Below are 11,645 nucleotides of genomic sequence, written 5' to 3'. Positions count from 1 at the left end.
ACATGCAGGATGGTGGCCCTCGAAGACCAGGATTGGAGACCATTGTCTTAAAACAACTTAAATCCTGTAAATTTCAATGCCATTCATGCAAACAATATTTTCTAAATGCCATGTCTCCAAATTGAGGCTGTTCAAAGAGCTATCTACAACAGGTAAAATATTAATTGTTCACAACTTTTCCACAGAACCTCACCTAACAGTCCCTTTGAGCTCAATAGTACCCTGTTTACGTCTTCTTTTACAGCTGAAATAACCAGGACTTCAACAACTACTCTTTGTCTCTCTGTAACAGATTTGGTCTCCATGGCAACAGCAGTTGATGTTCGTACTGGATCAGATTCCAGTTCAGAAACAAAGACAGTGAACATCAGCATATTAACACAAATATTTACCCTTCACACATACAGAAGAAGCACTTAATTTAATTTAATTATTACTGAAGGTATTATAAGTTATTTAGTTAATATCATCATTACTGTTCATTTTGATGCTGTAGTTAATTATAAATGTCAGATTGGTTGCTCTCCTATTGATCATGATGGTGTGTTTGTAATATGATCTACCATTTTTATCTTTGTTGGGGCCTTTTATCTATTTCTTAAAATGCACTTTATTTAAATTTGTATTTGCAATATGTTTTTTTTTTATTGTGTAAACATGGCAGTCTTTGTTATTTTTATTTTTTTCCTTGCTTGTTGTTTTTCTGTGCAGTGGTTGGAGCTGTTGCCTCTCAGCAAGAAGGTGGCAGGATCCTCTCCACTCTCTGGGTGGAGTTTGCACATTCCCCTTGTGCACAAAGGGTTTTGTCTCACAGACCAAAAACATGCATATTAGGTTAGTTGGTAGCTCTTAATTGTCCCTAAGTGAGAGTGTGAATGGTTGTTTGTCTCCATGTGTCCCTGTGATGGACCTGAGACCTGTCCAAGGTGTCCCCCGCCTCTCACACAGTGACTGCTGGGGAAAAGAGAAGCAGGTAAAGAAAATGGATGTTCTGTGCTAAGACCAATTTTTTTCTTTGCTTGCTTTTTTAACATTTTTTAATTTTATACCCAATATAGAGCTTATATTAGTAATTAGTTAAATCAGAAAGTGGTTCTTTAATGCAAATTGAGAAACAGCATGCATCTTTCATTCAGGATACAATGTAAAATCAGGTTCATGAAGATGTGTAAAATCTTAGTTTTATAAAACTATACCGTGTGAAAACATTGCTCAACAAAGTTTTGGACTTTATTGCCTTTTTTTGTCTTTTAATGTAACATTACAAGCGTATATCTGTATATTACATGTACAAATATTGTTATATTATCCCAACATTTTTCGTGTTTAAATCAGTTGTGTGAACTCATAATATGAAGTTTAATTTTTAACTAGCATTGCCCAGATCTGTAAATTTTTAAGAATAAGTTTCTGTTTGGGTGCCTGAGTAAGAACGTTTCCACTATGCCTAAAACTTCTCAGTGTGAGCAGAAATAATCAGGTTTTAGGCGTTCCTGCTTGACAATTATGGTATTAGCCAGAGTAGCAGTTTTTTTTTTTACTTTGTATTTTTAGGAGGCCTTAGCCCCGCCTACTTCACCTGCCATGACGTCTGAGGCGGGCTTATTAGTCATTTTTAGCCTCTGAGCTCTGATCTGCCACTGGTTTTTAGAGATATTCAGGCTATGCTGCTGTTTTGCTTTTTAATCAGGTGTTTTAATCTTTTTTGTGTGTGTGTTTATTGTAAACTGTATTCTAATTTTCTTAAAATGGCAGTCAGTTGTAACAACATTACTTAAACACAGGATAATCATTCAGTCACTGTTTATTAGGTTGGCAGGCCACACGTCACAAAACTAGTTTGTAAAGATTCTTTCCTGACCAGTTGCAAAACCAGATGAACTGAATTTTTTGTTTTGTTTTTTAACAATACTGTAATTGTTGTTGACATTAAAAAAAAACAACTTTAAGCCGAAACAGCCATCACCGATGACCCAGATTTTAATTCCACACAGTAACTAAGAAACAAATAATCAACCAAAATAAAACAGAAGACAATATGTTCAAATAGGTAATGTATTAATTACATATTCATCAATTTTGAATTAACTTTTTAAGAAAAATATTAGCAAATAAAAATTAAATCAAGCTTTGCAGCAATATTTCTAAGGTAATATTGGTAAAGTTCAAATACAGAATTGTTTTTATATACAGGTACCTAATCCTTTAGATGTGGGTTCAAGAAAATACTTCAAAAACACTTGGCTGAAAGTGTCCACAGTAATATAGAGTATAAAAAAGTCTCTGAGAGTCTACGTAGATATTCATTTATAAATATAGAATCAAAACACTGCACATTTTACAACATGTGTGGTGGTGACAAGATCAGTATTTTGAAGGTAAAACCAGATATTTAATTTACAGAATCGTGTTTTCTTTCTGGAACTTCATTCAGCCTTAATAGTCAAACAAAATGTCAAATATTCATCCTATCTGAAGATCTAAACGTATTCCTTGCTGGCCATCGATTGAGCCTTGGAGTACGCAGCGCCATAGTTATTGTAAGTCTCGTCTCGTGGAGGACAGGAGCTGCAGAGGAGGGCTCCACCCAGCAGCAGCAGCGCAGCAGCACCCCAGCCGATGTAGAGGGAGGCTCCCAGTTCCCTCTTCTGAGCGTTGATCAGGGTTGGGTTGTAGAAATCCCGAATGATGGTGTTGGCAGACCAGCAGACGGGAATGAGCACCAAAACGCCTGCGATTATGAAGACGACTCCGGCAGCGATGGCCACTTTGGCCTTTCGATTTTCTTCTGGTACAAAGTTGGTGCACTTGCCACCCACCACGCCCAGCAAGATCCCAAGGGCGGCAATGACAATGGCGATGACAACGAGAGCTCTGGCAGCCTGCAGGTCTTGAGGTAGGATCAGCAGGGAGTCGTAGACTTTGCACTGCATCTGCCCCGTGCTCTGAATCACACAGTTCATCCACAAACCCTCCCAAATCACCTGAGAGGTGACAATGTTGGCACCAATGAAGGCTGTGACCTTCCAGGTGGGGAGACCGCAAATGATGATGGCCCCCAGAAAGCCGATGATGGCCAGAGCTATTCCCAGAATCTGTCTTCCACCAGCCACCATGTTGAAGCTTTGTCGCTGTCTTTACCGATGAAAGTGTTTCTGTAGAGGTTTGTTTGCGGAGGTCGGGGCAGTGGGTAGGTTTCCTTGCTCGCTCAGAGGAGAATCTGACTGTGGTTTCCTCCCCAGCTGGTTTTGATGAGAAGAGACGTCAGAGGAGGAGTTTGTTGGTGTCGACACAAAGCTGAAACTGGTTCATGAAGGATTCTCACCAAACTGGCTGGTTTTACAACATCATTAACACAACAGTTTCGAGAGATGCACTAATGAGAGAAAAATCACAGAAATACAAAACAGACAAACTGTATGACATCAAAACACTGCCTTGTTTGTTTTGCAGATTTAAAGTTACTTTTTAAATCCTTTGCCTGTTGTACAGTATGTAAAATATAGTAATAAAAGGAAAACTAGTAACTTTGGGCAAACAGGGACTTACCAGGTGATCCATACAAAAACAATGTAACTGTGGTAATCTCAGTTTCAGTGTGAAACTATTTCATTAATTCTCTAAAGTTTATCTTCATTTATATATTATTATTAAGCAGTGTAATTGTTAAATAGTTTTTCTTTTTTTTTAAAAAGTGATTTTTTTTTTTTTAGTTTTATTCATATTTGTGTGAGACATTATGAGGTAATTGACACAGTAAGTTGAAGATGGCGTTATGATGGGTCATATGACTTTCTTGGAAACCCAGTCGATACCAGGAGCTCAGAGTTTAACATGAAAGTATTTGGACATTCACGTCACAACTTCCTGTGGGTAGGGCAAGTTTCTCACCTGCCTCTCCTTTTTTGGTTACATCTATTACAAACATGAAGGACATCAAAGGAATCAGACACCATAACCATGACTGGTGACATAATTAGTGCCAAAACATCCCTGTTACAAGAAAGGTTGTGTGTCAATGTTTTTGTCATCACAATATTTAGAAATTAAATAAAAGAATACATAATTAATTATGAAGGTGAAAAATTACTGACGGTTATCAGTTATATAAATTAATTTTAGAAAAACCCCTCTCTTTCATTTATAGGCTATTAAATATTAATTTTTCGCAATTTATTCCTTGCTTTGGATCACATACATACATTCCAGCTCCACCCTGATCTCTACTTTCAGCTAATAAAAAAAGAATAAAAACATAAATGTTAACAATCAAATATCTAACTCAAATCTTGACAAGTGATACAGGAGCTTGTCTACTTTTTATGTTTTTTATGTATGTTTTGTCTACCCACTCCAACCTTCAAATGCACAGTAATTTCATGTAAATTTACAACTTTCAATACATCTTTTCTTATTTCCTTTAATTTACATTTCATGAAAAGGTGTTGTTTTTATCTTCTCTGAGCTGACTCTAAAGGAACTGCTCATTGGAATCCACCTTCTTCTCTGGGGCATTAATCTAAACAGATCTTTACAGACTGATTGAGAGGTTTCATCAGGTACAGGATATTTGACAAAAGACACAAAACTCCACCCAGCTAGTATGGCTGGTAAAACAAATGATTTGTTTATATAAGAGCACAAACCTCTAGTACAGTCCCAAACTTTGACCGTGACCAAGTCTTTTGACCCCATCTCTTACTGATTTAAATATAAAAAAACTACTAAAAACCCAATTAAACATGGTCATAATGACAATATAAACAGTCCTCAATATGCATTTTCTATTAATTTGACGTCTGTTTTTAACTCTGGAACAATTATTGGAAACAATATGTAATAAGGAATCATTTTTAAATGATGCCTGGGGAGATCTAAGGACCTCCACTTGGTGTTGCGTGACCCACATTGGGGTCCCAACCCCAACTTTGGAAGCAATGCTCCAGTGAATCACACAAATCTGCCCATATTCCACTTTTCTCACATCCTTATTTGTATTAATTTTATATTTAAGTATGGATGTCTTAAATTTGTAGTTTCATTCATCGTAGATATGTAAGTTTTGTTGATTTTGTTTTCTTTGTTTTTCTTGTCCTGGTACATTTAGGGATTTCATTTTCCTAATAGCCTTACAAGGAACACAGTCAGCACATTCACCACTGCATAAAATATCTCTGTACAAGCCAGTGGTTATATCTGAAGCACCTGTAACAGGAATATTATAATATTCTGCCAGAATAACTAACGCAAAATTGACAATGATGTAAACAGTGGTCTCCAATCCTGGTCCTCGAAGGCCACCATCCTGCATGTTTTCCTTGTTTCTCTGCTCCAACACACCTGATTCAGTGGTTAAATCACCTCTTCATGTTCTGCAGAAGCCTGTTAATCACCCATTGATTCAAATCAGGTGTGTTGGAGCAGAGAAACAAGTAAAACATGCAGGATGGTGGCCCTCGACGACCAGGATTGGAGACCACTGGTTTAGATACATGAGAGCAGCTGTTCAGCACAATGGAATCAATCAAACCTACATCCTAGTAAAGCAAATAATTCTACAATCACAGCGTTTCCATTCATCCATTTTATTTACCTGCTTCACCTTTCCAGGTCGCGGGGAGCTGGTCTGTCTCCAGCAGTCACTGTGCGAGAGGCGGGGGACACCTGGACGGGTCACAAGTCCATCAAAGATCATAACATTTGTTCCCACAAATCATGCTTCAAGCTAATTCAGCAGCACACATGAATCCAACATCAGACAATGTACTCTGCTCCTTAAATAACATCCACCTCTGCAGCAACGAGCTAAAACAAGAACAGGAGTTAATCTGAGCAGGGGTTAAACTAACCAATCCTTTCCTCATGTCGGTGGTTGTTTGAGTTTATTAGCTGACACCAAAATTTCCCTTTTATATTATAAATAAAGAAATATTCTGTATCTTCTAATAAAATACTTGGAGATTTAAAGCAGAAAGAAAATATATGCAGGACTAGAAATTTGCAAACATTTTATTTGTTAAAATACAGAACTGAGAATTTTTAACATCTTGACTTTATAAAAAACAACTTGTGACTTCACACAAAACAAAAAACATTTTTTTTACAAAAAACAATCTTTACAGCACAAATTAACTGTGATAGAGCTGTGATGCGAGTCTTTTGTTTAACAGATTAATTTGTGTGTTGATTTCTCAAAAATCCTACAAGACATCATACTCTTTCATTACATTATTTTCCCACTTCACATACATGTAAAGAAAAATACTGATCATACAGAATGACTAAATAATAAAATAAAAAGAATATTAAATATTCTTTCAGTATTTTGACTTTGTCACCATTTAAAGTGTTAAAATATTTCAAATAAATTCAGATATCTGCATTAGGAGTCTTTTTTTCCAGTTATTGAATTATTTAAAATCATACAACTATTAAATCTTATTTCCCTTCACTTTAAATGAAGATACAATAAAAACTTTGCCTTCAAACTTACAATTTACACTTTCATCTTTTACACTTTGTACACAATCTTTAATGCAAATAAAGTTGAAATTGTTCTTCATGATGTTTTAGATGGACGTTACTGTCCAGATTCTTCTTGTTTCCCTTCATCCTCAGCATCTGTAGGTGCCACACAGTATCCCTCCTCCGATGATTAGCAGAGCTCCCGACACCCAGCCGACATAAATGGACGCTCCAAGTTCTCCCCTCCTCTCATCTGTGGCCACAGGATTGTTAAATCCTGTGATGATGGTGTGAGCCATCCAGCTGACAGGAATGATGCAAAGGATTCCGGCAATTATAAACACCACGCCTCCTCCCACTCCGATGTTGGTTTTAGTCCGCCTGTCGTGACGACAGAAGTTGGTGCACCGGACTCCGACCACACTGAGCGCGATGGCCAGCACGCTGACACCAAGCGAGGAACAGATCAGGCCCCGAGAGGCCTGCACGACCTGTTGTAAATCCAGAACAGAGTCGTAGGCTTTACATTGTAAGTGGCCTGTGCTCTGGAGCACACAGTTCATCCACAAGCCTTCCCAAAACACCTGAGCGGTGATGATGTTTGCTCCAACGAAGGCAGTCACCTTCCACATGGGGAGAGCGCAGATGAGAATCGTTCCAAGAAAGCCCAGGATCGCCAAACAAAAACCAACGATCTGGGTCTGCATCTTGTCAGGAAACAGTCCAAAGCAAGGATTAGAGTTTCTCACAAGTTAAAAAAAAAAAAAGTATAAAGTATCAGCCATTTGTTGCTTTAAAGATCATTTTCCTCAACAAGCTTTCTCTTGGCTGTGAACGCTGCTGGTTGTTTGATGTGTGAAAACACACTGCAGGAACGAGAAGAGCAGCTGGGAGGAGACTTGCAAGTTTGTGTCTCAAGTTTCCTGTTTGTCCTGATTCCTGCTCTGCAAAATAAAAAAATTAGGCCATGTGACAAAAACAGCTTTGTGATACAAAAGATTTCCATCACAAGCTTTTAATGGACTGAGGCACATACTTCAACTAAGTACGACAATACAGAAGCAGTAAAATACATTTTTGTTCAAGTTTGTACTTTTAACTGAAATGCTTCCCAGAGGGTTATGTCGATTGGACCAGAGAAGCTCTGTGCTTTCAAGTTGAACCAAGTGTTAAAACCCCAAACTGCAAAATGCACATTTATACTTGTATGAAAACAAGTTGGTATACAGTACCATGAAAGTCATTCTGTGTTTGTGGCATTCAAGGAGCAAAGTTCAAATTTTTTTAATATAGTGGCGAGGCATTTTGTTACCAGCACTTAGTTTTGTTTTAATACAAAGATTGTTTGGCAAATGCATTTTAGCTGAAGTTGTGCAGCCCTCTTGGTTTTGTCAGGACCTGGATTTAAGCAGATATTGTTCATTTGGTTTGAGCTGCATACTTTGTCCTGACATCCAAGAACTTAAAATGGTTAAAAAAAAAAAAAAAGTATGAAACACACAAGGCTCCTTTGAATTAAAGTGTAGGAATGGTTTAGCAATATAGCATGCTGTGTGTGTGTGTGTGGGGGGGGGGGGGGCAGCAGCAGCTTCAAACTTTCTCTGAAAATCTCACCCCTCCATTTAGAATTAGTCTCATTTACACGGATTGAAGCCACAAGGAGAATGATTAAATAAAAGCAGTGTTTTATTAAAACAAGACAAATTGAAATAAAATTTATGGCGTGAAGTTCACTCCAGCTTCCTAAACATCAGCACAAATGACAGTTAAGGTTTCACACATAAGCTCCAGCGCTGGCTGCTGAGCGTGGGGCGGAGTACTTCACAGAGTATCGACTGTCCTTGTGCTGCCGACACTGACAGCAGAGAAGACCTCCGCCGATGATCAGGAGTCCTGCTGCACCCCAGCCGATGAACAGCGACGCTCCCAGCTCCCTCTTTTGTGCCTCAATCATGACAGGGTTGTAGAAGTCCCTGATGATCGTGTGGGCAGACCAGGACACGGGGATGAGGCACAAGATGCCGCCAACGATGAAGAACACCCCTGCAGCGATGGCCACCTTGCTCTTGACCTCATCATGTTCGATGCAGTTGGTGCACTTTCCGCCAATGACAGCAAGGAGGAGTCCCAAGAAAGCAGTCAAGATGGAGATGATAACCAGAGCCCGGGCAGCCTGCAGGTCTTGGGGCAGAGCCAGCATAGAGTCGTAGACCTTGCACTGCATCTGTCCGGTGCTCTGCTGCACACAGTTCATCCAAAGGCCCTCCCAGAAGACTTGGGCCGTCACAATGTTGTTCCCAATAAAAGCAGAAACCTTCCACATCGGCAGAGCACAGACGATGATGGTACCCACAAATCCAATACCTGCAAGCAAGACACCAAGAATCTGGAGCCCTGCAGCTGCCATCTTGACTGCTCCTGAATCAAAAGCTGTATGATAACCTAACTGCTTCAACAGCTTCTTATACCTATGTGAAGGTGAGGGTCTGCATCCTGATTGGTCGATAAAAACTGATGGAACTGAAAACACTTGGGATCGTTTACTTGTGCTGCAATCAAGCTGAGTGACTCCACCTGAGAATGAGCTTCAGCAGACCTGTTGGCTTTTAGCACACAACCACATTCGCAGGAATTACAAAATCTGCAGGTAAACAGCATAATTAATTATTTTTTTTCAACTTAAAATAGTTGTAATGATAGTTAAACTTTCTCTGTTTCATCATAAAAAATGTAGAAATAAATCATATTTTAATGAACCAGACTCTCTGTTCAGGACATCAAAGGAAAAAACTAAATTCAATATATTCTTTGTTTTTAGCAAAATCTAAAATATCAGGATATTGCCATCATTTTTCTTGTCTAAAATGGAAACTAGTATCAAAAGCTTATAGTAATGCTTGGTGTATGATTGGCAAAACAAGATGCAATCAAGATATGAAAACTTAAAACATTCTGTCAGGAAAATAAAGAAAAAAGTTTGGTGTGTATGAAGTCCACTGAAAACAAGGTTGTGAGATTAAACCTGCAGAAGGAGAACTAAAAGTAATGCACAGTTTTCAAATGTTTTTATATTTTTTTATGAATTCAATATGATTGGTAAATTTGAATACTGGGCTAAAGTTTAAAACCACCTCTAATTGTGATCCCTTGAGTTTAGGAGCCTTTTTATGCCTTAATGATTCATAAAACACAGAATTAAGAGTCATAAAATCTGTGAAAAACATAAAAATTCCAAAAATGTTATTTTTTAAGATCATTAGAGAATCTGGAGTCTCTGAACTTAAATGCTTCAAAGAAGTTTAACATTAAATAAATAATTAACAAATAATTTCCCCCAGAATGACTGAATAAAGTATTAATTCGTTTATTTATTCTTTTTTTTAATCTAAATTTTAAAAAATAGAGGCTGGAAAAACTGAAGTAAGATTAAATTGAGGTTTTTCTACTGTGGTTCCCAACATTTTTTATCTGCATTAGGTGTAAAATGAGATAAAAACCTAATTTGTTTCATAACTTTAAAGTTTTGACCTGAGTAGCTTACATGGTGACATTTGTTTTATCTGTTTTTTTGTATTATTCAAGCCATAAAATGTTCTTTTCATGTCTGTCCTCACAGTACAGGTTTTTTTTTTTTTTTTGCTGCATCTCTTGAAGCCACTTTTCTTTTCCTTTGTGCTTCTTGGGGCATTACAGGGCCTCTTTATGGGAGAGAAATTCCTCTGAACTCAAAGGCAGCGTGATGGATGTTTACATGTGAGTGGAGCCAAAGCGCCCACCCAGACGGGGGTCACATAAAACTTCTCAACAGGAGGAGAACCTTTCTAGTTCGCAGTGAAGAAAGGAACAGTGACACAGAAAAACCGACAGAAAGAGCCATGGCGTCTGTGGGGCTCCAGATTCTGGCTGTGACTCTGGCCGTGCTCGGATGGATTGGGAACATCCTGATCTGCATGCTGCCTCTGTGGAAGGTTTCTGCTTTTATTGGGAACAACATTGTGGTTGCTCAGACCATCTGGGAAGGCCTGTGGATGAGCTGCGTGGTGCAGAGCACGGGCCAGATGCAGTGCAAAGTCTACGACTCCCTGCTGGCTCTGCCTCCGGACCTCCAGGCCGCTCGAGCCATGATCGTCATCTCCATCCTCTTCTCTCTGTTCGGCCTCCTGCTTTCTGTGGTCGGTGGGAAGTGCACCACCTGCATCGAGGATGAAGCAGCGAAAGCTCGGGTGTCCATCTCTGCTGGGGTTTTCTTCCTCCTGAGTGGAGCTCTGTGTCTCGTGACCGTCTCTCTGCCTGCCAACACCATCATCAAGGATTTTTACAACCCCATGGTGCCCGATGCTCAGAGGAGAGAGCTGGGCGCTTGTTTGTACGTGGGCTGGGGAGCCGCCGGCCTGCTGCTGATCGGCGGGGCTCTTCTGTGCTGTCAGTGCCCACCGAGAGGAGATCGCTACAACGGCCCAAAATACACCCCACCAAAATCCACAACACCTGGGAAAGAGTTTGTCTGAGCTGCTGGTCAAGATGCAGCATCCCACAGGGAGGAAATGACTTTACATACAAAACAAACCTGTCTCTTATCAGGTTGGAATTTGCATTGAGACTAGTTCTGTTTGACTAACACAAAGTGACTATCTGTTTGTGAAAGACCGGAGGAGGAGGAGATTTTATCATGTCAGATTAACCCATCTAACCTTTAGGTTTGCGGCTTTGTGATCTGTGATATGTATTCCAACTTAGAAGATGTTTTTATTTTATTTTTATTTTTTTGGAACATGGGCACTTGTTTGTCTAGTGAGATGTATTTTTAAGGTTATTTTAACCAAATATTAAACCATTCCTTTGTTACATATGTAATGTTTACATGTTTTTGTTTGTTTGAAATAACATCCAACATGCTATTCTAGAGATTACATGGTTTGAAATGTAAATAAATGGAACACGACGATTTGCAAGTCACTCAATCTGCATATTTATTCAAAAAAAACATTGAGGAAGAACATACTGTATATTGAAACTTGCCTAATATTAAATTATNACTCTGAGCAGAAAAAGAGAAAAATCACATTTCTTTATCCGGAGAACATGAGCCGCCTCAAGGCAAAGAGAAGACTCTTCAAAGAACTGTCCTGATTGACAGAATGTCCTGTCCTTGAAGACAACCTGGGTTCTGGGACCAGACC

At 39.0% G+C, this 11,645-nt stretch overlaps 4 protein-coding genes across 4 annotated transcripts; 1 reads left to right on the top strand and 3 right to left on the bottom strand.

The window, feature by feature from the left end:
* Nucleotides 1-1,786: 1,786 nt before the first annotated feature.
* Nucleotides 1,787-3,203, bottom strand: LOC108248403 (claudin-4). The gene has a single exon (XM_017437168.3). It carries the CDS (start codon nucleotides 3,114-3,116, stop codon nucleotides 2,481-2,483), a length of 636 nt encoding a protein of 211 aa, XP_017292657.1. The 5' UTR covers nucleotides 3,117-3,203; the 3' UTR covers nucleotides 1,787-2,480.
* A 2,788-nt stretch (nucleotides 3,204-5,991) lies between these two features.
* On the bottom strand, nucleotides 5,992-7,317 carry LOC108248411 (claudin-4-like). Its single transcript, XM_017437176.3, has one exon. It carries the CDS (start codon nucleotides 7,170-7,172, stop codon nucleotides 6,615-6,617), a length of 558 nt encoding a protein of 185 aa, XP_017292665.1. The 5' UTR covers nucleotides 7,173-7,317; the 3' UTR covers nucleotides 5,992-6,614.
* Nucleotides 7,318-8,130: 813 nt separating this feature from the next.
* LOC108248417 (claudin-like protein ZF-A89) lies at nucleotides 8,131-8,917 on the bottom strand. Its single transcript, XM_017437181.3, has one exon. It carries the CDS (start codon nucleotides 8,870-8,872, stop codon nucleotides 8,240-8,242), a length of 633 nt encoding a protein of 210 aa, XP_017292670.1. The 5' UTR covers nucleotides 8,873-8,917; the 3' UTR covers nucleotides 8,131-8,239.
* A 97-nt stretch (nucleotides 8,918-9,014) lies between these two features.
* On the top strand, nucleotides 9,015-11,412 carry LOC108248416 (claudin-4-like). The gene is made up of 2 exons (XM_017437179.2): nucleotides 9,015-9,112; nucleotides 10,159-11,412. The coding sequence occupies exon 2, from the start codon at nucleotides 10,209-10,211 to the stop codon at nucleotides 10,971-10,973; it is 765 nt and encodes a 254-aa protein (XP_017292668.1). The 5' UTR covers nucleotides 9,015-9,112; nucleotides 10,159-10,208; the 3' UTR covers nucleotides 10,974-11,412.
* Nucleotides 11,413-11,645: the final 233 nt, after the last annotated feature.

This window comes from Kryptolebias marmoratus, linkage group LG13 (assembly GCF_001649575.2).
Source record: "Kryptolebias marmoratus isolate JLee-2015 linkage group LG13, ASM164957v2, whole genome shotgun sequence".
In the NCBI taxonomy this organism is placed as follows: Eukaryota; Metazoa; Chordata; class Actinopteri; order Cyprinodontiformes; family Rivulidae; genus Kryptolebias; species Kryptolebias marmoratus.
Note: the sequence above shows the minus strand (reverse complement) of the source record. Positions and strands in the feature narration are given on the sequence as shown.